The sequence below is a fragment of the Passer montanus genome, unplaced genomic scaffold (assembly GCF_014805655.1).
Source record: "Passer montanus isolate IOZ18808 unplaced genomic scaffold, ASM1480565v1 scaffold16, whole genome shotgun sequence".
NCBI lineage: Eukaryota > Metazoa > Chordata > Aves > Passeriformes > Passeridae > Passer > Passer montanus.
Window position 1 is genome coordinate 13,712,815 of NW_024363160.1, and position 27,408 is coordinate 13,740,222.

Below are 27,408 nucleotides of genomic sequence, written 5' to 3' on the forward strand. Positions count from 1 at the left end.
AGTTCTGTCTGGAATATTCCAGAAATACTGAATTTCAGAATTATTTCAAGAACTTTTATTTCTGTTTAATGCTACTTTCTTAGTAAAGCTGCCTGAAATGGAAGGGTAGATGAATGACATGCTCTCTCAAATCCTTTACAGACAGATATTCTAAGGTAGAGCCATACTGTCTGTGCTCTAGTGAAATAATTCACTTTCTGTGGTTAATGGTTTCTAAATAAAAGTGAGAAACGTAGTTATGGATACTTTTTATTTTAAAATGTTTATGGTTTTTCGCTCAGGGTTTGAGCAAAGTCCTAAAGAGGTTGGTTGAGCAGTCTTACCACCAATGTTCATTTAACAACAGGTTTCTAAATAGTTGGGTAATTTGTCCTTTGTCTTTGATTCTCCATAGGTATTCCGGCCTTATGCGAAGCACTGGCTTGGGCCATTGCTGCAGCTTGTTGTTTCTGGAAATAATGGAGGGGAAGGGATTCATTACATGGTAGTGGAAATAGTAGTTACAATCCTTTCCTGGACAAGTGTAGCCACTCCCAAAGTAAGGAACTGTGAAATTACTTTTTATTGTTGTTGTGACTGTTTGGTAAAGAATGACTGAGTTTGTTTTTATGCTCTTAAATAATTTTATACATCAGTCCACTTTTACATTTTACAATTCTTCTACATATTAACTTCAAACATAACTTGTTTACTTACTTGCTTTCCTAAAACAATATATGTCTTCTCGGAGTCACTATATTTATTTTTGGTCCTGGTTTTTCTAGGGGAATATTAAGGATGAGATTTTGGCTAACAGATTGCTTGAATTCTTAATGAAGAATGCCTTTCACCCAAAAAGAGCTGTGTTCAGGCACAATCTGGAAATCATAAAGACAGTTATAGAGTGTTGGAAGAGCTGTCTCTCCATACCTTACAGGTAAACATTTGGACAATTGCTTTCCTTTATCAATATTTCAAAAATATAAGTGAAGGGTATCAAAGGACATGGGAAGGTAAATTAGGTAAATTCAGCTGCAATAGTAAACTTTTTGTCCCTACAGTGAACAGCAGAAGTTCAGAACCAAACTTTCTGAAGATTGTAAATTGATTTGAAAAACAACAAGGAGAGAGAGATGGGAAAACATGTAAATGATTATAGCAGCAGCAACAAAAGCAGGAGTAATTTCTGAAAAAACATTTTTATTTGAAGTTTTGAGTGTTATCACTGAATGTTGGTGCAGTCTTATTAAGACTTGTGCTATCTGCCATGCTTGTGAACATGTCAAGCATTTGTGTGGGCTTACAATCTCTTTTCAGCTGTTTTGGTGTGGGTTTCTTTGCAAAGACTTCTTCATTGAAGCTAAATATATACTGCTTTCTGACAGTATCCCTTTGATGGGTTGTATGTGTGCATACACATCCCTGTATACAAAGAGAGTGAGTCACTTATGGTGTCTCTGTTTTGGGGCCTTCGTGTATATCATTGCTTTTGTGTTTTTATCCAACAGTTTAATATTTCAAAAGTTTTCTAGTGGAGACCCTGATACGAAGGATAACTCAGTGGGAATTCAGCTGCTGGGAATTGTTCTTGCTAACAATTTGCCACCCTTTGACCCAAAGTGTGAAATAGATCGTGTCAGGTGAGAATTGCAGTTTTTTGTGAATGATCTTGAAAAAAATCTTAAGCCAAAGACAACAAGTTTAATTTGTCAACAGGAGGTGTGGGAGCTTGTTCTTTGGAATCCTTTGCTATCATGTGGCAAATAATATCTATATATAAAGTAATATTTTCCTATCTACAAATTGCAGACCACATTTATTTTGGAAAGTATCTAGAAGGTTCTATGCTTTTTACAGTGGGTGCCAGGGTTGCAGTTTTGTGGAAATTCATAGTCAGGAATTGCTAAAGCAGAGATTTGAGATGCTGCAAGTGGAAAATGCATGTTGTACTGTATTCAGCTCTTCTGAAAGCAGTCACTATGACTGTTTTTGCTTCAGTTTAAATTTGTGTGCTGGAGTAGTGGCTTACAGCAGGTCTGTCTTTTGTGCTAGGTATTTTCAAGCTTTGACCAGCAACATGGGCTTACTTAAGTATAAAGAAGTTTATGCAGCTGCAGCAGAAGTTTTGGGACTTGCTCTTCAATACATTGCTGAGAGAGAAAATGTAAGTGAATTGTATTTTGTGTTTGACCTTTCCTGTCTTAATTTTATATTAATCTTTTATATGACTACTCAATTCAGATCCAAAAATGAATGTATTCAAAACTCAGCAGTCTTTATCCAACAGGATAATTAAAAATTCAAACTACTAACTCAACAGGAAAAGGATTTGAGGGCAGACTGCGTGCAGAGTTTTTGCCTTGCTCTTTTGGAGCTGACAGTGAATGCTCTCTTTCTGAGGCTTTGTTCAGCTTTTGCCAGCCAACAACACTAGTACAGTATGTTTTAAAGTTGGGGGGTTTTTAAGAGGAAAAGAAAAGCAGGTTGGGAGGTTTGGAACTACCTTTTGAGTAACTGTATCTGAGACCAGGTATTTTACAGGTAGTGGATAAGGTGAATGCAAAACTGTTACCAAATCCTACAGTGTTAGAACTGAGGGATTGTGCTTGATGATCACAGAAGTCAGTTTGAGACATATGCTAGAAATACTTCTCTGCACAATAGTTCAGGAACTTCTGGAGTTTGGTGCCAGAAGAGGTGCTGGGGTAAGCAGATCAGCACGTTCAAAGCGAAATTTGGTAAATTCATGCACAAAAAATGTCAGGGACAGGTTCTAAATACAGTAGACATCAATGTACACTCAAAAGATCATTAATCTAATGACAGATGTTTGTTGGATTGTATAAGAGAAAAGGAGGACAAAACACAGCCAGGGTCATGTGTGCCCCCTAAATATAATTCTGTAACTGCTATTGGAGACAAAAACACCAAGTTGTTGGCTAAGTGGAGTATTAGCCTGACCTTGTAGGTTATTCTTCCTTCTCTCCTTATTATCCTTGCTTCTTTCCCCATTTAATTGCATTCTGGTTGTGCTTTCACAGCTTTAGAGCATATTTCATAACTCTTCATTAAGTCTTTCTCAATCTTTCAAGTTCCATTATAAGCAGTATTTTGAATAAATGAGCAAAGATGGTGTAAGTTTTATTCTGAACAAGGCTTATTCCTTTGGTATAAGTTACAGGTTGCTGGTTGTTTTTCACCTTTTTACTGAAAATGTCTGATTTTTTTACATTCATTAGTTGGAAATCTTCTCTACTGAATGAGAAGCTGTTTATTATTTATATAAGCACACTAAGCAATTTGTACTATACAATTAAGCAATTAAGGTGTTCCAAACCAAGGAAAGGAAGCTCACAAATAGGTTTCTTAAGTAGCAGTCATATGTTTTAGCCAGGCAGAGCTGTAAAGGACCCATGAAGCACCATAAAGGTTAAGATGAGTTGGCTGGCTCTTGCCTGGTGAAATGCACAAGAATCAAACAGTATAGCATTAAAACCATGTTTCATTAAGGTGGTTATGATTTTCATGGGTTTCCTGGTCTTACTGTCTTTCTCCTTTTCAGATACTTGAAGATCCAGTTTATGATTGTGTTATAAAACAACTGAAGCATCATCAGAACACACAACATGATAAGTTTATTCAGTGCTTGAATAAAGTTGTTAAGAATTTTCCACCTCTTGCTGACAGGTATGTCATGAGTTATGTGGTATGTTGACTGTAAATCTAGAGGAATAATAGAGAATAACTTGCTTTTCTTTGTGGGCTTTTGGTTATGTTAAGGTTTATGAATGCAGTATTCTTTTTGATACCCAAACTTCATGGTGTGATGAAAACCTATTGTCTGGAAGTAATAATGTGCCGGGCTGAAGAAGTTCCTGATCTCCACTTGCAGTTAAAGAGTAAAGACTTTATCCAGATCATGAATCATAGGTAAGTCGTCATGTGATTATGATGGTAGTTCAAGTTTCTTGATAACATTTTCTATGCTGCCCACAACATTTTTACATTCAGAAGCATTTATAATTCACCTTACTTTTGGTCATTGTTACCCAAATTTGAACTAATGTAATCTGGGAGTTAAGATGGTTAGCTCATTGTAAAAAACAAACAAACACCTTTAAAATAGCCTTAGGGTGAAACACCAGTGTGATGTCAGTTTCTGTAGTTTGTATTAGTTTACTTGTATTCTTACTCTTAGACTGCATGCAGAAGTATTTACCTAAAACCCTTTATGCAAAACTAAATATTGTTAAAACATAAACTGATCTTCTGGTTCTGTATGTAGCAGTGATAAGAAAAGCAACGTAACTGGGCTTTTTTTTCCTCTCTTCTTTTAGAGATGATGAAAGACAAAGGGTTTGTTTGGATATAGTGTACAAGATGCTGTCTAAATTAAAACCGCTAGAACTTAAAGAGCTTCTGCCTGGAGTGACAGGGTTCATTTCTCACCCTTCTGTAATATGTCGACAGCGCATGTATGATATCCTGATGTGGATTTATGATAATTACAGGTACGTGTTCACTGCACATGTTGTCTTTCAGTGGTTTGTCACAGGCAGAGTGAAAGTGTTTGTAACAGTCTTCCAACTTTTTGTCCCTCGGTGAGGGATTTTTCCAGTTGTCAGAAGAATAGAGTCTGTGATTTGCCTAACTGGCTCTGACCTTTGGTGACAATTTTGTAATTTCCAGTAAGGGATAAATACTTGGACTAGAACTAGGATTTTGCATCACCACAGCAGGATGGCATAAGAGGTCTTAACTTTGATGCTCCAGCTTTTTTTCTTCTTGCTGGAATTTGTAACTAGTGAAGATTATGCATTAAAGAACTTTGTTTTTAGCTAGAAGGTAGATTAAGGCACATGGGCATGGTCTGGATCCCTTAGATCTGGTTGATCTTAGATGGTCTTTCTGTTTGACCCCTTAAAATAGGGAACAGGCACATACTCAGTTTGACAAGTGGGTTGCTGTTGAATTATCTGACTTAGTTGGGTTTTATGTGCTTTTTCCCAAAATAACTCTTTGAATGGACGTTTATTGCGAAGAAAAAGTACAGTCAATCTTTGCTCCAGCATCACTTCTGAAAAGCATTCTCTGCCTGTTTTTCAGATTCAACTTTGCAAGCTTCATAATAAATACCTAACATATTAATTAGCTTATTAGATAATTTATTTTATTAGTAGTGAAGTTATAAGGCATTTTTGGCTAGGAAGACCTCATGTTATGTTTTTATGCCAAGTTGAGATTTTTATCAGAGGGGATATTCCTCCTTTTTGTCCCATTATCCTCATCTTCTTATTTTGCTATGGATTATATGAGAGAAGTCCTTAAGAGATATTTTTCTCCCACCATCAGTGATCCAGAAAGTCAAGCAGATGATGATTCTCAGGAAATACTCAAAATGGCAAAAGAAATGCTGCTTCAAGGACTGATTGATGAGAATGCTGAACTGCAGTGAGTAAAGAGTGCTGTGATAACTGTCTGAAATAAAAAACTTCAATTTCTCTTACTTTGTTTATAGCAAAAGAGTTGATCCTTAGAGGTTTTTTTAAGTTTGTCAATATAAAAGAGTATCACTGAGATAATACCATTTCCTTTTCTTCCAATAAGTTAATTTATTAAAATTTGTCCCATGGTGTTACACCAAGTATAAGTAAAGCATTTGAATGAATTTCTAAGCCATGGCAATGTTGCTTCATTATGTTAAGCCTAATTCTGCATTGATGTTCTAGAGTTTTTGAACAAGGAGGACCCTTCTATACACAAACACAAAACAGTAGATTAAATGTTGAATTTTTAGAAATTATTTTGATGAAGCAAAAGATGAAAGAGGAGATCTTGGTGCTTCTCCATCCATAGCACTTCACAAAAGGAAAAAACTTGACAGAAGTAATTTTTTCAGAGTAAACCTTTTACATGAGGCACAGAACATGATAGATGAATGAGGAATTCAGTGTAATTCAATGGAAGATTAATGTATGAAAGTATTAGTTTAAGGCCTTAACAGCTTATTGTTTTGGAGTTTTTTGCTGGTGGGTTTGGGGGTTTTTTTCCCTTTTTAACTTGGCTTTTTTAGAAGTCAGGGGCGGGGGGTGTTTCTATTTGAAAATAACCAAGAATAACTTTTATTCTTTGCCTTCACAGGCTAATTGTTAGGAATTTTTGGAGTCATGAGACAAGGTTGCCTACAAATACTCTTGACCGTGTGCTGTCATTGTTAAGTTCTTTCTATTCCACCAAGATTGAAACACATTACTTGAGTCTAATCACAAATTTTCTGCTTGAAATGACTAGCAAGAGCCCAGATTATTCCAGAAAAATATTTGAGCATCCACTGTCTGAATGCAAATTTCAGGTGAATTGTACTGTTTTGTCCTGTATGAGACTATGTAACAAATTCTGCTCTTTAATGTAGTTACTACTTAGAAAAGAATGGCATAATGAAGGAGATTTTTCATAGTGTTTTGTGCTCCAAAGTTAACAGGTGCAGCAGTTATGAGCTGTGCACAGTATCAGAAGTTTGATAATTTTGTGGGGGCAGTAATTGTAATTTCTTTTTAAAAAATTAAAATAATGTACTAAGATTAGCTGATTTGTAGAGTACTGAAATGCTAAAAAAAAAAAGGGGTAGCAGAGAGAAGCAGCACCAACTGGAGAAATACTGTCAAGAAACAGGAATACTGGTGCAAGAGCTGTAAATCAGTCCTCAGCTGACCAGTCTAAGTTAATGAGCTTTTATTACTGAGCTGTGGAAACCACTTTGTGGTTTGTTGGGGTTACTTTTATATGTAGTCAAGTTCTGCCCCTATACTTGGGAGGGTGTTTTGATTTCTGAAATGTAATTTCTGCCATCCTGCTCAATGAATAAATGCAGAAAGCCTCCATCTTTATTGTTCTACTTAAAATCTTTCTTTGTTCATAGGACTTTGTAGTGGATTCCAGCTGGCGTTACCGAAGCACTGTGCTCACACCAATGTTTGTGGAGACTCAGGCTTCTCCAAGTACCCACAAGAATTTGTCACAGGACAGATCCCTTTCTCCTTCTGGGTCAGTCCGTGGGCAAGTGAGGGCTACCCAAAGGCAATATGAATTTACACCTACACAGCATGGCAGTAAGTCCAGAAAAGTGTTTTCTGAAGTGTTCTTTTTTGCTGTAGGAGTGATGTAATTTCTGTTGCATATGATTTTTTAATGTAAAAGTGTAAATATCTTTAGTATTTTGTTTTCCAGGGGTTTTTTTTTTGGTGTGATATGGGAAAAAAATCACATTTTTATTAGTCTCATACGTATTTTATATTGTGCCTAATGTAAAAGAAACGCTGTCTTGTCTAGCAGCTTGAAATTTGTTCTGCCCTTAAACACTAGGAAATTATATTTTTGGGAGAGAAAAAATACCTGGCTCAGAGGTGTTTTCACTTTATTTATGTCTGAGTATGTTACAGCTTTTTGGCAATTTCTTGTTACAGGTGGTAGAAGTTCTTTTAATTGGCTAACTGGAAGTAGCATTGACACGTTGGCAGAGTATGCAGTTCCTTCATCCTCTGAATCCCTGTCTTCATCCATGCTGTTGGTTAGCAAAAGGACTGAAAAATTTAAACAAACAACCTTTAAACCAGTGGGGCCAGATTTCGGGAAAAAAAGGTTGGGTTTTCCTGGAGATGAAGTGGACAGCAAAACTAAAGGTCTGTAAGTTTTACTGTGCAATTTCCGTGCAATTAGTACACTTTTATAAACCATCCTTGTCAGTTATTTGGCTGGCAGTCCATTGTCTTTGAGACAGTCCAATTGAGGTTCACCTTGAGAGATTTTTGTTTCCAGGAGTATGTGATGATACACAACGTGTGACACAAAGCTAGGATTGTGCTAGGAATTGTAGAATTATATATTGCTCATTGAAAGAACTGGCTGGATGAGAAACCAGTCAGTGTCATCTCTGCATTCCTGCCCCTCCCTAAGAGGATCACAGCATGAATATCAGACAGTTCTGACCCTTCTTTTTAAAGAGTTTTAAATTTAACTCTTTAAAGAAGAGATCTCTAAATGTATTTTCTAAACAATTTCATGTGTGCTGACTTGATCTCCAACATTTTGCAATCTGTCATTAGAAGTCCTTGCTTTTTTATGAGAAAGCTCCTTCTTCCACCCAGTCAATAAGTGAGAAATATCAGTACTGCTCTGAAGTGACTTGGGATCCTCCCTCTTTAACCATTGTCTACTTTGTCATTAAAATTTTGACAGAAAGGATGATATTAGGAGTTCAGGCATTGAGCTATAAAAATCAGTCTTGTCAGTACCTGAGAGGTGTTTCAGGGCAGTTATGAATAATGGACTGTATCAGTCTTTTCAGTACCTGAGAGGTGTTTCAGGGCAGTTATGAATAATGTTCATGCAGTTATGAATAAAGTTCATGCAGAACTACAGAAATAGAGAGGTCAGTCTACCTTCTAGTTAGTCCCTGGTCTTACAGCCTGGAAAACATCAGTTACAGTGGTTTGTTTTTGTTTGCTCACTCTCCTTTTCTAGGAAGTGGACTGAGCTGACAGTCAGTTAAGTGGCCTTTTCCCATGACTGTCCTGAGCAGGAGTGGATCCAGTGGCAGTTCTGTAATTGTACTTAAAAAATACAGTACAATATTCTTACTACACAATATCTTGATATCTTTTGGCACCTCTTTTATTTAGGGAGTTATATACTTTCTGGAATATAGTGCAAATGCCATACATGCCTTTGAGAGCTTAAATAAATCTGGCATATAGGACATATTTGTTCATGAATTTTAGGGTCTTTCCCCGTAGAATAGTTTGATCTTTATACCTCATCCCTGCACTTAAAAGTCTCTATATAAATGCTTAGTACCCCTTCTCTCTATTATCTCTATAAATGCTTATTATCTGCTTTTTAAGAGCAACGTAATTTTTTTATCATTGGCTAGCTTGTTGAAAGGCCTTGTATTTACTTGCAAGTAAATACAAAGATGATGTTTTTTTTATATGACGAAAGGAAAAGCTGTGGGTATAATCATATATTCCTTAGGTATAGAGGAACGAGCAGAAATTCTAAGACTGCGGAGACGTTTCTTGAAGGACCAAGACAAACTCAGTCTGATTTATGCCAGAAAAAGTCTGGCTGAACAGAAAAGAGAAAAGGTTAGTCAATCCAAATGGGTTTAAAACTTCAAGTCTCAATGCATTTGCAATCTTGTACTTCATCTCTTGTAGCAACTTTGGGAAGAAAGGGTAGGTGTAAGGTACTTTAAGTAGTGCTAAAGTGTAAAGTGCTTTAAGCACTTTAGAAGGTTTAATTTGGAAATAATGCTATTTATGGCCCTAAAGCTAAATGATGTTACTTAGCATGGGTGAGAAAGGAGGTGGAGGATAACACTTCCAGCCTACCACTTAAAGTGCATGAAATGATTTTATGTGATGGGAGTCCCTAACAGTTATTGGGAAGCCCTTTACAATTGTCATTCTGGAAACTGGGAACCTTAGAGCTACAATACACTGCAGAAATTGTTGGAGAAACATTATCCAGTGTCTGAAGGTGAACTCAAAAATGTGATGCAGCTGATGGACTGTCCAGAACTGGTTTGAACTTTTAACCTGAAGGAATGTCAGTAATAATCATTTGTTGAGTGTTTCTCAAGGCCAGAAACTTACTACTTTGTGGGTTTTCTGGTTGTGTTACGTACTTACAATAAATCTAAGTGTTTTTAAGCTCTCCAGCGGTTTTTCAGAGGTTCCTGTTCTAAAAATAGCACACATTATTGTAAAAAAATGATAGCATTTAGTCGCAAGAGCAGGAATCCAGGATTGAGAGCTACCAGTTTGAGACACTCCTGTAATACTCTGCAAATGCAGACAACTGTGTAAACAGAACTTATGTCTGGAAGAACCACACAAACACCTATTTTAGTCCATTTTTGTTTACTTGCAGGCTAAAGCTAGCATTTCCTTCCACCGTACAAGAGAGAACCTGTAAATGCTTTCTGTATGGAAGTCCAAAATACTACCAATGAAATCCCCTATCTTTTAAACACTTCCAGTGATGGTGTTTCCTCCACTTCTGTGGGAGGCTTGTTCCAATGCCTGACCACTCTTCAGTGAAATTTTTTTCATAATATCTAATTTAAACCTCTCCTGGCACAGCGTGAGGCCATTTCCTAACTTTTTTTTTACATGATTAATGCATTTCAGGAGATAAAATCTGAGCTGAAGATGAAGTATGATGCCCAGGTTATTTTGTACAGAAGTTACCGAGTGGGAGACCTTCCTGACATCCAGATTGAATACTGCAGTCTCATTGCCCCTCTGCAGGGCCTTGCCCAGGTCTGTCTGCTTCTCAGAGATCACTTGTGAAGTTTTCTGGTCCTGTAGGGAAAGTGTCAGATAGCTGGGCAACCACTTTGAAAATTGATTTGTAGTTTTGCAGTCAACCACTGTGATACACATTTGCAGTCAACCACTGTGATCCACATTTAAAGACTCTGTTTTGAGGGAGTGTTTCTCCTACCCCTGTGCTGGTGCAGTGTTCAGAGAAGAGGCTTTGTTGCTTGCCTCACCTCAGCAGTTGAGAACTGGATGCATCAGCTGTTGTCCATTTCCTTCAGGTTCTTCTGCTTGAGAAACAGACGGTGGTCTCTGCAGACATTATTGCAAAGGACATCTCACTGTTCAGCAGCCATTTCTCTTCTATTGTATGTCTCTAATAGACTTGTAAAAATACAAATGAACTCAGTGTAAGACTGGACTCAGACTGCTCAGTAAAGCTGATCTAATATTCCTTTTCCTACATGAGAGTGATAGAAACTACAGACTGAAGTGAACAGTAAACTGAATCCCATTTTACAGTCTTTGGGAAGTCACAGTCTTCCTGATTACCTTTGTGTTTCATTACTTTTGATAGTCCCTTATCTCTCTGTAAAGGACAGAAGTAGCACAGTCACGAGTACTCTGAGTAGCATTAGATAGACCAAATTCCAGACCCATGATAGACCATGATGCATAGGATTATGTTACACACACAAGTGTGTTTCTGGATTGAAAAAAAAAAAAAAAGCCTTTAAATCTCAGATTAAACTGTCTGTCTGTACAGACAGTCTGTGTCTCTGTTAGCTGCCTCAATTTTTAGGAGCAGGTCTCCTCACACATTGATGTCTTTTTTAATTTACTAAAACTCACTTCATGGACTGTGGTGTCCCTGACATTGGGTGTCTGCTTCCTGTAATGGGAGTTGTGAGTATGTGAAAATTGAAAATTCCACCCTCTCCCCTGACACTCTGGCTGAAAATTTGCATTGCCTTAAAGTTTCTTTAAGTAGAAGAATTCAAATGGTGTTTAATGGGGTAGTACAGTAATTCCCAGCACAGGTGAGATGCATGCCAGTTTAAATAGTCATTCTCAAAGAGTGTCTAGGGATTAGGTACAGGGTGGGTCATATCTTTTAATTTTATTTGACAATCTGTTGTGTCACAGCAAAGTTCAGTGACCTTACTGTTTTTTATTGTAATTCACAGAAAGATCCGACATTTGCCAAGCAACTTTTCAGCAGTTTGTTTAGTGGAATTTTTCATGAGGTAAAAAAATCTAAAAACCCTTCTGAGAAAAACACCATTGTCCAGAAGCTGCTGAGTGACTTCAATAATTTCCTCAGTATGAGCCTGTCATACTTTCCACCCTTCATTGCGTGCATCCAGGTAAATCCCGATATATGGCATGAAAGTAACTGGATATAATGTCTCTGAACGTGTGATAAACCCAGGGTAGTGAAGGTCAAACACTGTCAATGAAGGAGAATTTTAACCAAATGGGTATTTCAAATGGCACTTAAGGCGAACAAGGTAGGCCATACCTCTGAACTGATTTTTCAAGGTTTTTAGATTTCAGATCTCCTCAGTTTGAGTCACCTTTTAATGTTTTAATTGCATCAGTAACAAGAAGAGGTTTGATTACAAATGAAAGCTATTTCAATTGAAGTGGGAATTGAGAACAATTGAAAGGGTTATGTGGGTGTTGTGCTTATCTTCCTGTTTCTGGGAAGTGCTTACTGAGGAATTCTTTGATGTCTTGAGGATATCAGTAGCTGTCAGACTGTTTGTTGTTAGCCTCTCTTGTTTATTTTTTTTCAAATTAGTCCCCTGAAGTACTTGTCTGGGGATTTTCAGTAATGAAGGAAGGGCTCACCAGAGGACAAGTGGGTGCACTGCAGTTGTTGTGGAGAGGAGACGCGAGCTTTTCTGTTATGAGAATATACTGACCTGGAATACATTGTGAATTTCGTCTTTTAAGCCAGTTTTCAGGGAGATAACGTTTTCCCAGCACCTGTTAAATACCCACTGTCACTGTATTTAGTGATTCTTATCAACTGTATTGATGTTGTGATTCCTAGCTCTCAAAGGAATCTTTTTTTCAGTGACAGCTAATGGTTTCTTATTTGTTATGGAAATTTAAATACTCTGTGACAGTAGGTATCCTTCCAAATACAAGAGAACCATCTAGTTCGAACTAGCTTTGTAAACAGAGAAACTTTGCTTCCTAGTACTTGTAATTACACATCTGAAAAAATGTAATTTCTTGTTTACTTTTTTCTATGCAGCTGCATAAAAGGTCAAATACTATGGGGATTTTTCTGGGCTGTCTTGGTATTTTTTGAGCCAGCGTCTCACAATAGCTGTCTGTTAATATTCCCTCTTGACATCGCATTTGTTAGTTCTGTCTTGATGGCATTATTTGTGTTGAATTATGCTGTCTAGACCCTGCTAATAACACTGTTGCATTAGGCTACTTTTTTTTTCTGAATAGACATAAAATGAAGACTCGAGAAGTAAGTAAGTTAGATTTCATAAAAAATACAGACTTTGTAAGAGCAATAAAAACATCTCCTTGCCATCTTCATCAATAGCAAAAGTACAATATCATGAAGTCTAAACAGCCTGCAAGCAGTGAGAGGAAGTTTTTTCCCAGTAGGGAATTGATTTCACATTGATCAAGAGAGCAGGCTGGGAGAGTGTGAGCAAGAGCTCAGCTGTGTCAAGGCTTTCATTTGACTCACAAATGTGGGTCCTAGTGGCTTGGCTATTTGGAAGTACAGCTTTTCTTTCCTGTATACAAACAGCATAATAAATACTGGCTAGTTTCAGAAAAGCTTCCTGCTTTACTGTTCTTTCCTTCTGGTTGTTTGACTTCTTAATCTTCCACAGGTTCGTGTCCCATCAGGAGAATAACTTGATGGGTTAAAAGAGCTGGTTTTGTCTGCACATATAATGTTAAAATTGACTATGAAGCTCTGGGATTCACTTTCAGGGCAGATTAAGGACCAACTGAAATCCTAAAAGAGTTAACTGCGTGACAAAAATTTACATAGCCCCCAAAGAGATGCTTGGCCTCTGAAGAACACACAATTGCCTTAGAGATGTTATAGCTGCCAGGCCAGCTTGGATGTCATTCTCCCTAATCTTTGAACATATGGTGCAAGTAAGCAGTGCTCATTGCATATGGAGCAGGGGACATTTCCTCTGCTTTGAGAAGATAAGTGGTCAAATAGTCACCAAAATGCACTAAAAATAGAAAGATAGCTCCTTTAATGTGGGGTGATGTCTGTACATTTTAAGTTTGGGAGGATATTCATTCTTGGCACATACCCTTACATTTTCACTGTTCTTACCCTTTTTCCTGTGGTATGAGAAAGGGCTTTTGGTCTTACCTTAGCAAAGTTGTTTTTAAGGTTTTAGATTTTTGTTCAGTTGTCACTGTGTTCTTGATATAACCCCTAAAAGCTGGCAGTCAAGGAATGTGTCTGGGACATGTATGCAGCTAATTGAAATTGCTTTAATAGGAAATATATATGCTAGCCCCTCATTAGGATATGACTGGTCTTTAACTCAGGAAGCTACAAGAGGCTGTGGGTTTTTTGAGTCCCAGCTCTACAAATTGTGTCACGTTTGCTTATGCAGATGCCTGTTCTTCAGTTTTTACTGTGGTTGTCATTTATCAAAGAAGTGTAACTTGGTTGTTCTCAGTCTCCTGTTGCAATTTCCAAACAGTAGTTTCTTTTCATATAGTATCCTTGAACATGCCGTGTTGCAAGAATCTGATTTTAATTTTTATTCTAAAATGCGGTGCTGGTTTTTGTACTGAACGCTGTACTACACCTCTTCCACGTGATTTTTTTTCTTCAGTTTATTTAAGATACTATTGTGACTTTTCTTTAGTAGAAAACAAAAGAAAGGAAAAACCTAACACTGCATTTAATATACATGCTGCTTTCTTGAATTATTTACCTGTATTTAGAATAGTGATTTAAGTATTTAAAAACAAAAAACTTCAACTAAACAGGAATGTTTATCCCTGAAAAAGAGATTATTCTGTAGTTGGACTAATGTTAAATATGGTATAGAGAAACACTGTCGTGTCTTTGAATCAGGCAGGAGTAGTAGATGAGTACAGTACAAGAGAAGTCTAACAGGAAGCTGTGTTGTTTATCCCTGAAAAAGAGATTATTCTGTAGTTGGACTAATGTTAAATATGATGTATATCACTGTCATGTCTGTGAATCAGGCAGGAGTAGATGAGTACAGTACTAGAGAAGTCTAACAGGAAGCTGTGATGTGCTAAAACTGGCTGAGTGTGTGGATAGAAAGCCTCCAGCTCAGAGAAGACTTGGTGGTAAATCCTGCCTTTGGCTTATGCAGGAGTGCACCACTGAACAGACTAAGTGAAGCACAGCTGCTGTGTACAGGCAAAATCCTGCCAACAGACAGAAGGAAAAGTTCAGGCTGTCAATGTGTCCATCTTTCCTTGTGATTCTGTCCATGTGATTCTGTCCCGAGTTGTCCCATGTCTTGGAGCCAGAGTATATGGGGTTACTCTGTACTGTTCTCTGTCCAAAGAGCAACAGCACAGAAGGAAAAGATTCCAGTTTTCCCTGCATTGGGAACTTCTGGAGGCCTAATGGCTTATTTCCATTTTAAACCTTGCACCGTAAGAAAAAGGATACCAAATCCGTATAGTTTTACCCCAAGTGGACACCTGGTGTTTTATCTTACAGGAAATGAGTTACCAGCACAGAGAGCTACTGGAACTGGACTCAGCTAATGTGAGCACGAGCTGCCTTGCAAGTTTGCAGCAGCCCATGGGCATCCTTCTTCTGGAGCGTGCCCTGATGGCTCTGTCCCCTGTGGAGGAGCCCCCCTCCAAAAGGATGCGTGGGAGGACAGAGCTGCCCCCAGATGTGATCAGATGGATTGAACTTGCTAAGTAAATTCTTGTTTGAGACAATTTACTCCCACTTAGGTTTGCCCTGTGAAGAATTCTGCTATTATGGCTTGTGGGATTTCTTTTTTAGTCTTTCTGTCTCTTAGAATTAGATACGCTTTTAATTTTTTCTCAGTTAATACTGTCAGTGAGAGCAGTTGGACTTTGAAACTGTGCACTCTTATGGTGCTGTCAGACTGTTGAAAAACATCTTGTTCATAACTTTTCAACTGCAGGAATTTCCGTAGTTCAGGTATTACCCTACAAGATGAAATTTATGTAGTTAAGTATGTGTTTCTGATCTTGCATAAGAAATACTTCCTAAAAATTTACTATTTCAAGCTGGTAGTATTACTGCTTATCAAATTTATTTTTTTAGATAGCATCTGTTTGTATTGATATACATCTGCTGAACTATTTAAAAGATTTCTCTTCTCAATTTTACTAGGCTCTACAGATCCCTTGGGGATTATGATGCCCTTCGTGGCATTTTCAGTGGTAAGATTGGGACTAAGGAAATTACACAGAAGGCTTTGTTGGCAGAAGCAAGGAATGATTATGCTGAAGCAGCTCAATATTATGATAAGGTAAAATGACAACAAGATATTTTTGTTTTGTAATTCTCTCATTACTTAAAACTAATCAAATTAGAAAAAAGTGAATTATCTAGGCAGACAAGTAAAAACACATGGGCACACTGCAACCCCAAGAGAGCAAATTGCATGTGTTCATGGCATGAGTTGCAGTGGGTAAAAATGAAGACAAATCTCTAACCTTCTTTTAAAATGCTCACTCTTCAAAACGTAGGTTTACTGAAGATAGCTACATGAAATTAATTTATGTATAAACACTGTCAAGCTTGAATTTTCTACATTTAATGTTGCTGTCACACTCTGGTAAACGGATAGATATTTTTATGAGAATTAATTACAGTTAAGTTGCTCATGACTTAGAATTGAAACAGGTTCTTGGCTGGAATCTGGCACTATTTTCCCTTCAAATTCATTCCCTAGGCACTCTCCCAAGAAGACTGGCAAGATGGAGAGCCAACAGAAGCAGAGAAGGACTTCTGGGAGCTTGCCTCTCTGGAATGCTATGACCACCTCACAATGTGGAAGTCGCTGGAATATTGTGCTACTGTTAATATTGACAGTGGAAAACCTCCAGACCTAAGCAAAACATGGAATGATCCATTTTTTCAGGTTTTTACAAATTATTTCATTGGTACTGCATTATTTGGGTTACTTTATTATGGAAATTAGTGGAGAGTCTGATATATTTTAAAAATTGAAACAATTACTTCTGCTTGTTCATTTTGATGTTTAATTTTTACCTCAAGTCTATGGCAGATCCCATAGGACCAGCTTTACTGTCTCCTTTCTTTGCAAGTCTTTTTTGTTGCTTTTCTCACTTATATTTTTTCCTATTTTAAGAGTTACCAAACCATGGATTTTGAAACTGCTAAGATTTACTAACAGCTTCTTGAGCTATAGGAAAAGGCTATAGGAATTGGAAATATAGGCTACAGGAAAAAGCAAATAGGAATTGATGAAAGGGAAAATATCTTTTAAAAAATTCAAAAATGTCTTTATTTGATTTGCTACTGATAACAAAAAATTTGATCATCTAATATTCCATTTGCAGAAATAAAGACTGTGTGTTCTTACTTTGTAGGAGACATATCTGCCCTATATAATACGCAGTAAGTTGAAGTTACTGCTCAGTGGGGAGAATGACCAGACTTTGCTAACCTTTATTGATGAGGCAATGAAGACAGAACAGAAGAAAGCCATTATAGAAATGCACTACAGCCAAGAACTCAGTCTCCTGTACATCCTGCAAGATGATTTTGACAGAGCCAAATATTACATTAGCAATGGCATGCAAATATTCATGCAGGTAATAACGTCTTCTATCTCTGGTATGGCTTTTTTGTGTAAACTGGAACAATGAAACTGCTGTTGCTATTACTGCTGCTAGATAATAGTCTCAAGAGAAACACTCAGTGCCTTCTGTATCAGGTGAAAAAACTTCTTTTAAATTCACTGCTTGCAATGATGAAAGGTGAGTGAGCCAGTGGAGTGCATTCTCCTGTTTTTGTTTGTTTTATTTTGCTGATTTTATATTTTATACATTTTTAAGAGTAATTGCTTGTGGTGACAATAAAAAATTTATTCATCTTTTCAGAGGCCTCCTGTCCCCAGAACAAGCTTGCAAAGTGTTGCATTGGGAAGTTACAAATTCCATCCATTACTGAGTTTTGATTAGACTGTAGGACTTGGCTCAAATCTAGGATAGGAATTGCAGCTAGAATATGACTCTGTGCTTGTCCAAAGCTCTCTGATTACCAGCTATTAAATTACTTGTAAGAGGTTGGGTTCTAAAGCATAACATACAAAAGAATAGAGAACAATAATTTGTAGAGCACTGAAGAGAACCATGCTTTAAATTCTGTCTTTGATTCTCTCCCTTTCTTTTCAGAGCTATTCCAGCATTGATTCCTTGTTATATCAAAGTCGAATGACCAAACTGCAGTCTGTACAAGCTTTGACAGAAATACAAGATTTCATCAATTTTATGACCAAGAGAAGTAAAGTTTTTTTCCTTTTGTATTCAGTAATTGTGGTTTCCTGAACTTTGAATTTCTGGACTGCTGTTTGAAGAAGCATAAGTCTGGAATTACTTCTTACTGTCTTCTTGACAGTAAGACCTATTACAGTTTTGTGAGATAGGATTGAACATAACTTCATGTTCTATTGCAAAGTTTAATTAGCATAATTCTTGTGATAAGAGTTAAGCATCTCTTTTGAAAGTGTCAGTTAAAGTTTTAAGCTTTTTTTTTTATTGGAGTTATTTTTGGTAGTAAATAGCAGTTAGCAGAGATGAAGACATAGATATGGTGTATAGATTTGCTCCTACTGATATAGGCCTGAAGTACCATAAACCAAATTAGATACTAAATTTGGGTAACAGTTCCACTATGCATGTTCATATATGGAAAGGAAACTACCTGGAGGTGATCTCCAGTGGCAATTGACACAGATGTCTTTACAGAATCCCCTGTGTTGCGGCAATAAATAAAAGTAATGATGATCACTAAGTAGCATTTTTAGTGCAAGCCCAGAAATGCAAGTGTGTTGCTTAATTGCAGTTTTCTGGTTTGAATGTTAGGTTATATTTTGTTTAGTCTGTTTTCATGCTGTTTGGCTTCAGATGCATTTAAAATGTTCTCAATTGATTTCTAGGTAACTTAGCTTCAGAGGCTTCCCTTAAGAGACTTCTCAGAACTTGGACAAGCAGATATCCAGATGCTAAAATGGATCCTATGAACATCTGGGATGATATCATTACAAATCGGTAAAATTGCATTCTTGGGTTGGCTTAGGTTCTGTCTGCCTGTTGAGTTCCAGGAAGTGCTTTTTCTAAAGCTGCTTGTTTTTCTATGGGAGGGTTTTGATCCAATGCATGACTTTTTTTTTCTTTTTAACTGTGGTAGTAGCTTTGCCAATATAACCGGGGAGTTTGTGTGACTAACCTGTGGAGAGGAGCAAAAGGAGGTTGAGAAATGGCCAGGGAATAAACTGTATTTTGATAGGGAAACATACATACTAGTAATTTTCTTTCATTAGTGACCATATGCACTGTGTAAGCTGGCCCATTTCAGCAGCCCTGAAACATTCACTTATAATTGAGTAGATTAGCTGCATTTAGCTCAATGAAACACCACCCAAAAGGCCAACCAGTTATGAATAAAAATACTTGGGCAGTTCCAAAAAGAGGGAGCATACAAAAGCCCAGCTCTGTCACTCTCAGTGCTTCACCTGTTTATGGAGAAGTTAATGACCGCTTCCTTAATTGGAGACTTCTGTTGTGCAGCTGTTGCTAGAAAGAACAAAGGCTCTCTGGAGACTTCTTTGGATTAGCTCTGAAGAAACTGCAATGCTTTTTGAAATTTGAAAGTTTTCTGTCCTTGCCATAGCGTCTGTCTTTGTCCTAATTTATTCTTCCAGTGAAAATCTAGATTAGTCCTCCTTTCCTGTGTCATAACTTCTTCAGTAGCTCTGCTGATACATACTGTGCTCTGTGATTTATTTTGTTATCTCTTGGTGTCAGTAAAGCATGGCTACAGAAGAGCTTATTGCAGTTCAGTATTAGGCTGAATACCTGGCATGGCTTACTTTTGAAAAAAGTCTCAAAACATTTATGACTTGAAGGGTTGTCAGGGTTTTAAACACTTTATGTGCTTTTGGAAAACCTTGGTCTCACCTTAAATTAGTAACAAAGGATGTGCCAAGTGCCACTTCAGAGTGTAGTGCTGTCCTCTGCTTTGAGTAACAGTTTACATAATGAGATGTGCTATTAAATTAGATAGGACTAGCTGTGGAGGAACAGGATTCAGCATGGCAATTTCCTTTCAAAAGGTGAGTGTGGTTGCTGATCTGTTTAGCAACACAGCTTTCGATGTTGGCATGTGTTGATGTGATAAACATTTGAGTAGCAGGTTGACATAAAATACAGCCTGGCACTCGCAGTAAATAATTGAGACTCCACGTCTTTTGCATGTCTGTGAAGCTGAAATGAAAGTTGTGGCTTGGTGAATTTAGGGACTGTAGCTTGCACAAAGGAACTAACTAACAAAAAATCCCACTCTGTAATGGATGTTTTCTAACCTTAATCTTGCCAGTACCAGATCCTCAGTGCTCTCAGGGTCAACATGATCCCTGTTAGGAGTGTCCAGACTCTGAGACCGGAGTTTAGCCCTGCTAAAGGTGGTAGCTATAGTTTGACATTTTTTATTAGCTTTGTGTGCTGTTAGGCAGATCAACACTTTGGAACATTAATTTCCTTGAATGTATACCAGAGTGATCTATACCCCTGTTGTTGTTGTTGTGCAGGTGTTTCTTTCTTGATAAACTGCAGGAGAAACTTCCCTCAGATCAGGCCAATGACAGTATGGAGGTGGATGGAGAATACAGTGCTGGTGACCAAATGGAAGTGGATCAACAGGGTGAAAACATTCATTCAATGATTAAAAGCTGCAAATTCAATATGAAAATGAAGATGATAGAAAGTGCCAGGAAACAGGTGAATATACTGTCTGATAGCTTCCAATTTGCTGAGAAAATACATAGAAAAAGCTGGAAAAGCCTTTTAGGTGGTATTTGGTACCCTTTTGCCAGGGCAAACCTTGTCCCTTTTTGACCCTGCAGTCCAGGACATTTTGAAAGCTCAAGAAAGTCGGTTCCACAATGAAAGAAACAAAAGGATAAATGTTAATTAGAAAGTTGATTATAATTTGTCATTACTGGAAATGTGCCTGAAGTCCCCTTTGATCCACAGATGGTTTTGGACACTCTAAAGGGCAGATAAAGTATCTGAAATGTTTCAGTCTTTAATGGAAGGGATGCTTGCAGTCAAGCATTATGCTTTATATTTACAAATAATTTCTTCTGTACAAGAAACAAATTCTGATTGAATTAGTATAATTTACTTCAGTCCGCAATGCTGGATTTCTTTTTTTTCCAAAGTTTTCATTACTGCTGTTAGTTTACACTAACAAAGAACTAAAGTTAAGTGACTTAGAAATTTTTGGTTGAATCTGACTGTTTAAATGACTGAAACAGCCTTTTTGATGATGGGCCTTTGGTCTTTCAAGCTTGAGACAAGATGAATAATTAAGTCAAGGTCTCCCATCTTCTGAGATGCTGCAGAAATCTGCAGTCATTAACAACAGTTTATTTTAAGCAATCTGATAAGCAAATATTACATTATTACTTTGTTGACTGTACACTCTTGAAGGAGTAAGTGAAAAGTAAGATTTCCTTTAATGTTACTTCTGTGAAACTTCTTATCAAAACACAAATATAAGTGATTTTCTGAATGTACTGTAGAGCAGTTAAATGCTTCTTGCAGGTAAAATGATTTCTCTCAGTTGTTTAAACCTCTGTTCTTCTCTTTTGTTATTCAAACTTCTCCATTAGCACAAATGTGGTTCTGAATATGAGACCCAGCAAGCAGTGGGCATCTCTTTGCCTTACTGTAACTTTACTGGTGTTACTTAAATCTTCTCATCCCTAATTTGGTTGTAGGCAGGTTTAGTGCCTCTTCAGACACATGGTCTGAAAATTCTCTTAATCTGAATACAGAACAGCTTTGCAGTGGCCAAGAAGCTCCTGAAAGACTTGCGCAAGGAAGCCAGATCGAGGGAGGACTGGCTGGTGAGATGGAATTACGCCTACTGCCGCTTCACCCACAGCAGCAGCCGCAACCTCAGCTGTCCTGAACGCCTGCTCTCAGTGTTGAAAACCATCTCCCTGCTTGGTAACAGCCTTTGCTTCACCTTGTTTATTTTACGAAGTTGCTTTGTTGTCCAGTTACCAGCTTTTGTTTTTGAATTCCAACAGAAGATACCAAATCAGAGTATCTCAACAAGAACGTAATGGCCTTCCGAAACCAGAATCTTCTTCTGGGTACTACGTATCACATCATGGCCAATGCTCTTAGTCAGGATCCAAGCTGTCTTGAGCAAATTGAGAAAGAGAAGGCTGGAAAGATATCACTAATATCAGGAGAAAGCCTCGAGAACCCTAAAAAGGTAAATGAGAGGGGAAGATATTTCAGTGTCATTGTTACCACAGATTATTACTTCAGTAGGTTGTGATTGCTATTGATCAATACAGAACATGTGAAACCTGTCTGCTATTAGCAGTGATTTGTCCAGCAACACCAGATAAAGAAAGAAAGGGGGGAAAAAAGCAAAAAACAAGGCTGTGGTTGCTGTTTCTTCCAGGTTTTGCTCTCCTGGAGTTTGGCATCACTCTAACCTTTCTAAATAGGAGAATGTTCTTGTGTTTCTCTGTACCTGCATTTTGAGTGGAGGGGGAAGACATAGTCACAGCATCTGCATGCACAATGGTGAGACAAGGCTTGGGATCCTCAAAGAATGCCTTGCTTTCAGCTGGGCATTTGTAACCTGCTTCATGCCCCCAGAGTATTCTCTTTGATATAGAGATATTTATAATACTGATACACTTACTTTATTTCCCATTTTAATGGGAAAGTGGAATTTTTTTTAAGGCAGAGCACATGCAGGCTGTCTTTGCCTATTTTGGGTAGGTGTGCATTTGAAGAATATAGTACTAGACTGTGCTGCAACTAAAATTATATTTGCTGTCTGTTGTCCCACATGCTGTGGCATTGACTCATGTCTGTCAAATGGATTAAGAATTTTAAGTACCACTGCTAGCTTATATCTACTAATTTTTAAACCACCATGAAAACACTTACATATGGAATCATAGAATGGTTTGGGTTGAAAAGGACCTTAAATATCATCTACTTCCAACCCTCTTGCTATTGGCAGGGACACCTTTCACTAGGCCAGGGTGCTCAGAGCTCCATCCAGCTTCGCCTTGAACACATCCAGGGATGGGATATTCACAACTTCTCTGGGCAACCTGCTCCAGCAGCTCACCACCCTCACAGCAAAGAGCTTCCTCCTAATATCCAATCTAAACCTACCCTCAGTTTGAAGCAATTGCTCCTTGCCCTGTCAATACATGCTCTTGTAAAAAGTCCCTCTCCATCTTTCTTGCAGGATCACTTTCGGGAATATGAACCATATTAGTAAAAAACAAACAAAAAATATTCTTAAGTAGTGTTTTATCATTGTTAAAAGTAAAGCAGATCAAGAAGAAATTCCTGCAAAAAAAAGTTTTAAATTTTCAGGTGTGTAGAAGCTTAAGCAAAAGCCTGAGCTTCATTTGTTAGCTGATTCTTAAAGTGCATTCTTCTTTGGGCAATCTAAAGGATGAGGATAAAATTCTTCTGTATCAGATGAGTAAGATTGCCATACCAGGGATTTCTGAAAGATTAAGAAGCTTAGCCTTATTTTATCTTAGTTTGAGCAGCACTCTGACCCTGGTAGTCTCCTCCTACCTACCTGACTGTTTAGTTTTAGTTACATAATTTAGTGTGGCCAGAAGGGCCAGGCAAGGGGTTGTCCTGCTGTGCTTGGCAGTGGTGAGGCTGCACCTCAAATCCTGTGTTCAGTTCGGGGCCCCTCACTACAAGAAAAACATTGAGAGGCTGGAGCATGTCTGGAGAAGGGCAGCAGAGCTGGGGAAGGGCCTGGAGCACATGTCCTATGTGGAGCAGCTGAGGAAACTGGGATTTTTTAGCCTGGAGAGAAGGAGGCTCAGGGAAGACCTCACTGCTCTTTTCAACGGCCTGACAGGAGATTGTAGTGAGATCAGAGTTGGTCTCTTCTGCCATGTCCCAAGTGAGAGGGTGAGATAAAATGTATTGCTTTAAGTTGTGCCAGTTAGGTTCAGATTGGATATTAGAATTTTTTATTTTATTTTTTAATGAAAGAGTGGTGAGGCATTGGAGTAAGTTGTCCTGGGCAGTGGTGGAGTCACCATCTCTTAAGAGGCATCTGGATGTGGCACTTTTAGATATGGTGTAGGGGTAATCGTGGTGGTGCTGAGTTGGCAGTTGGAAAGATGATCTTTCAACCTTTATGCTTCGTGAATCCTGTCAAGTCACCCATTGCATGAGCTGCATTAGAAATGTATTATGAATATTACTATATTTATAATAGAGAAAAAGGCATCAGATTCAAAATAGTTTGATGCATGCTTTTTTAACACAAATTCCAAGTGTAACTGTAGTGCAGATGTTTTAGATATGTCTTAATAGGAAAAAAACCTGAAAGTTTTATAATACTTTGTTAACTGTTTCCAAAAGTTCAGTAATGTTAACTTTTCTGCAGTGACAAAAATTGCACTTAACATATCCAAAGACTAATCTAAGTTTATGTATTCCCATTGAAAATTGTGGAAACTAAAGTTCTGCTAGAAATAACATCCCGATTTTTTTTCCTTTATATCAGCTGCTTGGAACATCTTAAAACAGTTAAAAGTTTTATCCACTCAAGACTTTCAACAAAGCTCCAGTTACAGAAAGGATTGTTCAATGCTACTTTAGCACTAATGTGTTGTTTTTTTTCCTCTTATGGTTGAATTTCAGGTGCTGGCAGGTCTGAACAAGAAGGCTTTTCAGTGTTTCAGCTGTGCTGTGAGGAAGTCTGAGGAGGATGTGCAGTCCTACTCCATGGACCATGTGGACGTGGTGGGAGTTGTTGATGCATATATGACTTTGATCAGCTTCTGTGACCAGTATCTGCGCAGGGAAGAGGAAGGCTTGCTTGGTTAGTCAGGATTTCTCCTAAGCCTGTGAGGTGTATTTGTCTGTGGTCTGTGAGTTTTTGCTGTACCCAGGAGGTACAGCACAGCTTGAGTTTCAGTGGAACAGTTTGACCTCAGCATTATTTGTATGCTTTTTCCACCTCCTCTGTTCCTGCTAGCTTTGGTACTAGTGCATCACTTGTAGTCTTGCTCTTACTTGTGATAAATATATCATAGCCAGCAGATGCTTCCCTTGTTCCTTCCCAGACCACTGCAACCTTGTCTTTAAAGCAGGCAAGATAGCAGCAGTGATGCAGCTTCCTGATAAAGCTAATCCTTACAGTCCCTGAGTACATGTGTTGCAGATGTGTGCAGTTCAAACAGATGGGAAGGAGAACAAAGTAAAAATACAAAATACACTTGATAAAAAAATACCAAATTGTAAAGATTAACGTTTCAGATGATCAAAGACATGGAACAAGTGATGGTGTTTCTGATAATTCTTGTTTAATGTCTCTTGGCAGAAATTAACACTGTGGATCTGCAGCAGTTCCCAGCTATTGTGGTGGAGAAAATGATAAAAGCTTTAAAACTGAATTCCAGAGAAGCCAGGCTGAGATTTCCTAGACTGCTCCAAATAATTGAAAGATATCCAGCAGAGACATTGGGTCTGGTGACACAAGAGGTTAGTTGCTTCAATCTTTCTGGCAGCAAATGTTGCTATAAATCAAATTTTAAAGTGGGGATGGGATACATACAGAGGTTAGACTGGTAAGCTTTGCTTCAGGGAAATCAGATAAATTTTATCCCATCATTGTTCCTTGTCTTTTCTGTATTTTACTGAGTCTAATTAATGTGGACAGAAATTTTTTCTTAGAAATTTAGCTTTTTATCATTATTCTGATTCCAAATATTTGTTTGAGAGTTGCTGGAGAGCAACTGTGTTGTGCTTTGTCTTTTTTTTTTTTCCTTCGGAACAATCTAAATGGGCTGACAAAGGTGGTTAGCATTAGGGTGAGGAATGTATCTTATTCCTGTAGTCTGAGTTTCCTGTATGCAAGAAACCAGCAGCTTTTCCAGACTCATTCCATGTCACCCACCTTTCCCTGTCCTCCTTTACTTCAGAGATTACTACAGCTTTCTCTTCTTTGTATTTCCCACTTCCTTCCTTCTTTCCTTCTTCCATAACCTGTCTTTCCATTGCCATTCCATGGCAGGATACCACGAGCCTTCCCTGCTGTGGTGGGACAGATAAGCTGAGACCTTCTCTGTGACTCATGCCTGTTCCTGCCTTGGCCTGCCTGTGCTGCTGCTCCCAGAGCAACAGGCCCTTTGAGAGAAGGAACTCAAGTGAGGCAGAAACTCGGATTCATTATCCCAGGGAACTGAGAAAATAGCAGAAGTGGCTGAGGTCACAAGGTGTGGCCACAGAGAAACACCAATAGTTCAAACAGAACCTGACACCAGCTGACAAATCTCAATCAGAAAGGGAGTTCACCAGGCATTTATTTATCCTATCCTCTGTTTTTCTGTGAAATAAATACTGGCAATCTGATCTTAAATTCTATTAGAAGTGCTTAAAGATGAACAAAGCACAAAACTGTAACAGGAGTTTCAATGTTCTCCTTGGTGGCATTTTTTACTCAAATCAAGACTTCAACCCAATGGTGTTGGAATTGAATTCCTTCAGATTTTTGAGTAGTTTATATGTGATGATCAAAAATAGTTGTATTGCATCCTGAGACAAAAGCCACAAGTTTGGGTGTAAAGCCTCATATTGATCAACAGGCTGCAAATCTTAATAATAGAAAACCTATTAAGCAGTAGTAGTGGTGTAGTAGTAGTGATAGTAGTAATTAAATCTGTGCTTCAATGGGGGATGTTTTGCACACCTAGTGGACATTCTCTGTTTCCTTTTCACATTTCTCTGTCAGGCTGCACCACTGAGCAGTTTTGTTTGTTTGCTATGTTTGGTATTTTTGAGGAAGACCAAAGATGAAAGCAGTGTCTGTGTTTTTGCAGCTTTCTTCAGTTCCCTGTTGGCAGTTCATTGGTTGGATTAGCCAGATGATGGCACTACTTGACAAGGATGAAGCAGTAGCTGTACAGCATACTGTTGAAGAGATTGCAAATACCTACCCCCAGGCACTCATCTACCCTTTCATGATCAGCAGTGAAAGTTACTGCTTCAAAGATACTGCAGCTGGCTGCAAGAACAAGGAGTTTGTAGAAAGGTGAATTTGCAATTGGAGTAGCTCTTCTGTATGTTTTTCTTTCAGGAGTGGACAGATTAATTTATTTTTCCTATGCAAACCCTTTTCTTTAGTGAGCACAAGAAATATTAGAGGGTAGTCTTGAGTTTTTGTTTAAAGGCACAGAGAAATGCAGTACATCAGCTCTGTCAGTGTCAGACATACTCAGGTTGGTGGCATGAAACTTCATGAAGTGTTGGGAACATATAGTCCCCAGGCTGTTTGAAGATAAAAGTTTTCCCAAGATAAAACAAAAAGACCACAGAGAGGCAACCCCTTTCTCTTTGTAACTCTATGGTATTGAACATTTATCATCTTTCTAATACCAAGAGGAAGCAGCTATGTTTAAACAGAATAGACACCCATAGACACTTCAGAGAGGGCAGTGAAATGGATGCAGGTTATCTTGGGAATGACAGCTCTTGGCTGTGGTGTTCTCTGCTTATTCAGTGTGCAACATGCAGCTTCTCTTACAAGCTTTCCCTTGTCCATTTTGGCATGCAGTAATACTTTAGTTAATCCCCAGGCAAAAATCAGTTTCTATCACAAAATGCTGTAGAACCACTCTTAAAGTTTTGGGTTATTTTTGACTTTTTCTCAAAATTGATACATTTGCTGAATAAATTTTGCTTGAAATAAAAATACCAAGTCATGTTTCACAGACAGTATCACCCTTCAGTAACTGTCATGACAGGGTACATGGTCTGGTCAATGCCTGTGTCTGTTTCAAGCATGCTTTCCACT

At 38.0% G+C, this 27,408-nt stretch overlaps 1 protein-coding gene across 1 annotated transcript in view; it reads left to right on the forward strand.

Annotated features, from left to right (window-relative positions):
- PRKDC (protein kinase, DNA-activated, catalytic subunit) overlaps positions 1-27,408 on the forward strand; it is an 83,116-nt gene that overhangs the window by 43,854 nt on the left and 11,854 nt on the right. The window contains exons 49-74 of the mRNA XM_039702961.1: positions 395-538; positions 765-916; positions 1,488-1,619; positions 2,032-2,143; positions 3,542-3,666; positions 3,760-3,909; positions 4,317-4,490; positions 5,332-5,430; positions 6,121-6,331; positions 6,899-7,088; positions 7,443-7,658; positions 9,010-9,122; positions 10,170-10,301; positions 11,489-11,668; positions 15,019-15,227; positions 15,673-15,811; positions 16,238-16,426; positions 16,899-17,123; positions 17,706-17,814; positions 18,470-18,581; positions 20,120-20,309; positions 21,371-21,545; positions 21,629-21,819; positions 24,255-24,435; positions 24,937-25,097; positions 26,435-26,646. Of these exons, the coding sequence (XP_039558895.1) occupies positions 395-538; positions 765-916; positions 1,488-1,619; positions 2,032-2,143; positions 3,542-3,666; positions 3,760-3,909; positions 4,317-4,490; positions 5,332-5,430; positions 6,121-6,331; positions 6,899-7,088; positions 7,443-7,658; positions 9,010-9,122; positions 10,170-10,301; positions 11,489-11,668; positions 15,019-15,227; positions 15,673-15,811; positions 16,238-16,426; positions 16,899-17,123; positions 17,706-17,814; positions 18,470-18,581; positions 20,120-20,309; positions 21,371-21,545; positions 21,629-21,819; positions 24,255-24,435; positions 24,937-25,097; positions 26,435-26,646 (4,223 nt within the window). The remainder of the gene's footprint in view (positions 1-394; positions 539-764; positions 917-1,487; positions 1,620-2,031; positions 2,144-3,541; positions 3,667-3,759; positions 3,910-4,316; positions 4,491-5,331; positions 5,431-6,120; positions 6,332-6,898; positions 7,089-7,442; positions 7,659-9,009; positions 9,123-10,169; positions 10,302-11,488; positions 11,669-15,018; positions 15,228-15,672; positions 15,812-16,237; positions 16,427-16,898; positions 17,124-17,705; positions 17,815-18,469; positions 18,582-20,119; positions 20,310-21,370; positions 21,546-21,628; positions 21,820-24,254; positions 24,436-24,936; positions 25,098-26,434; positions 26,647-27,408) is intronic.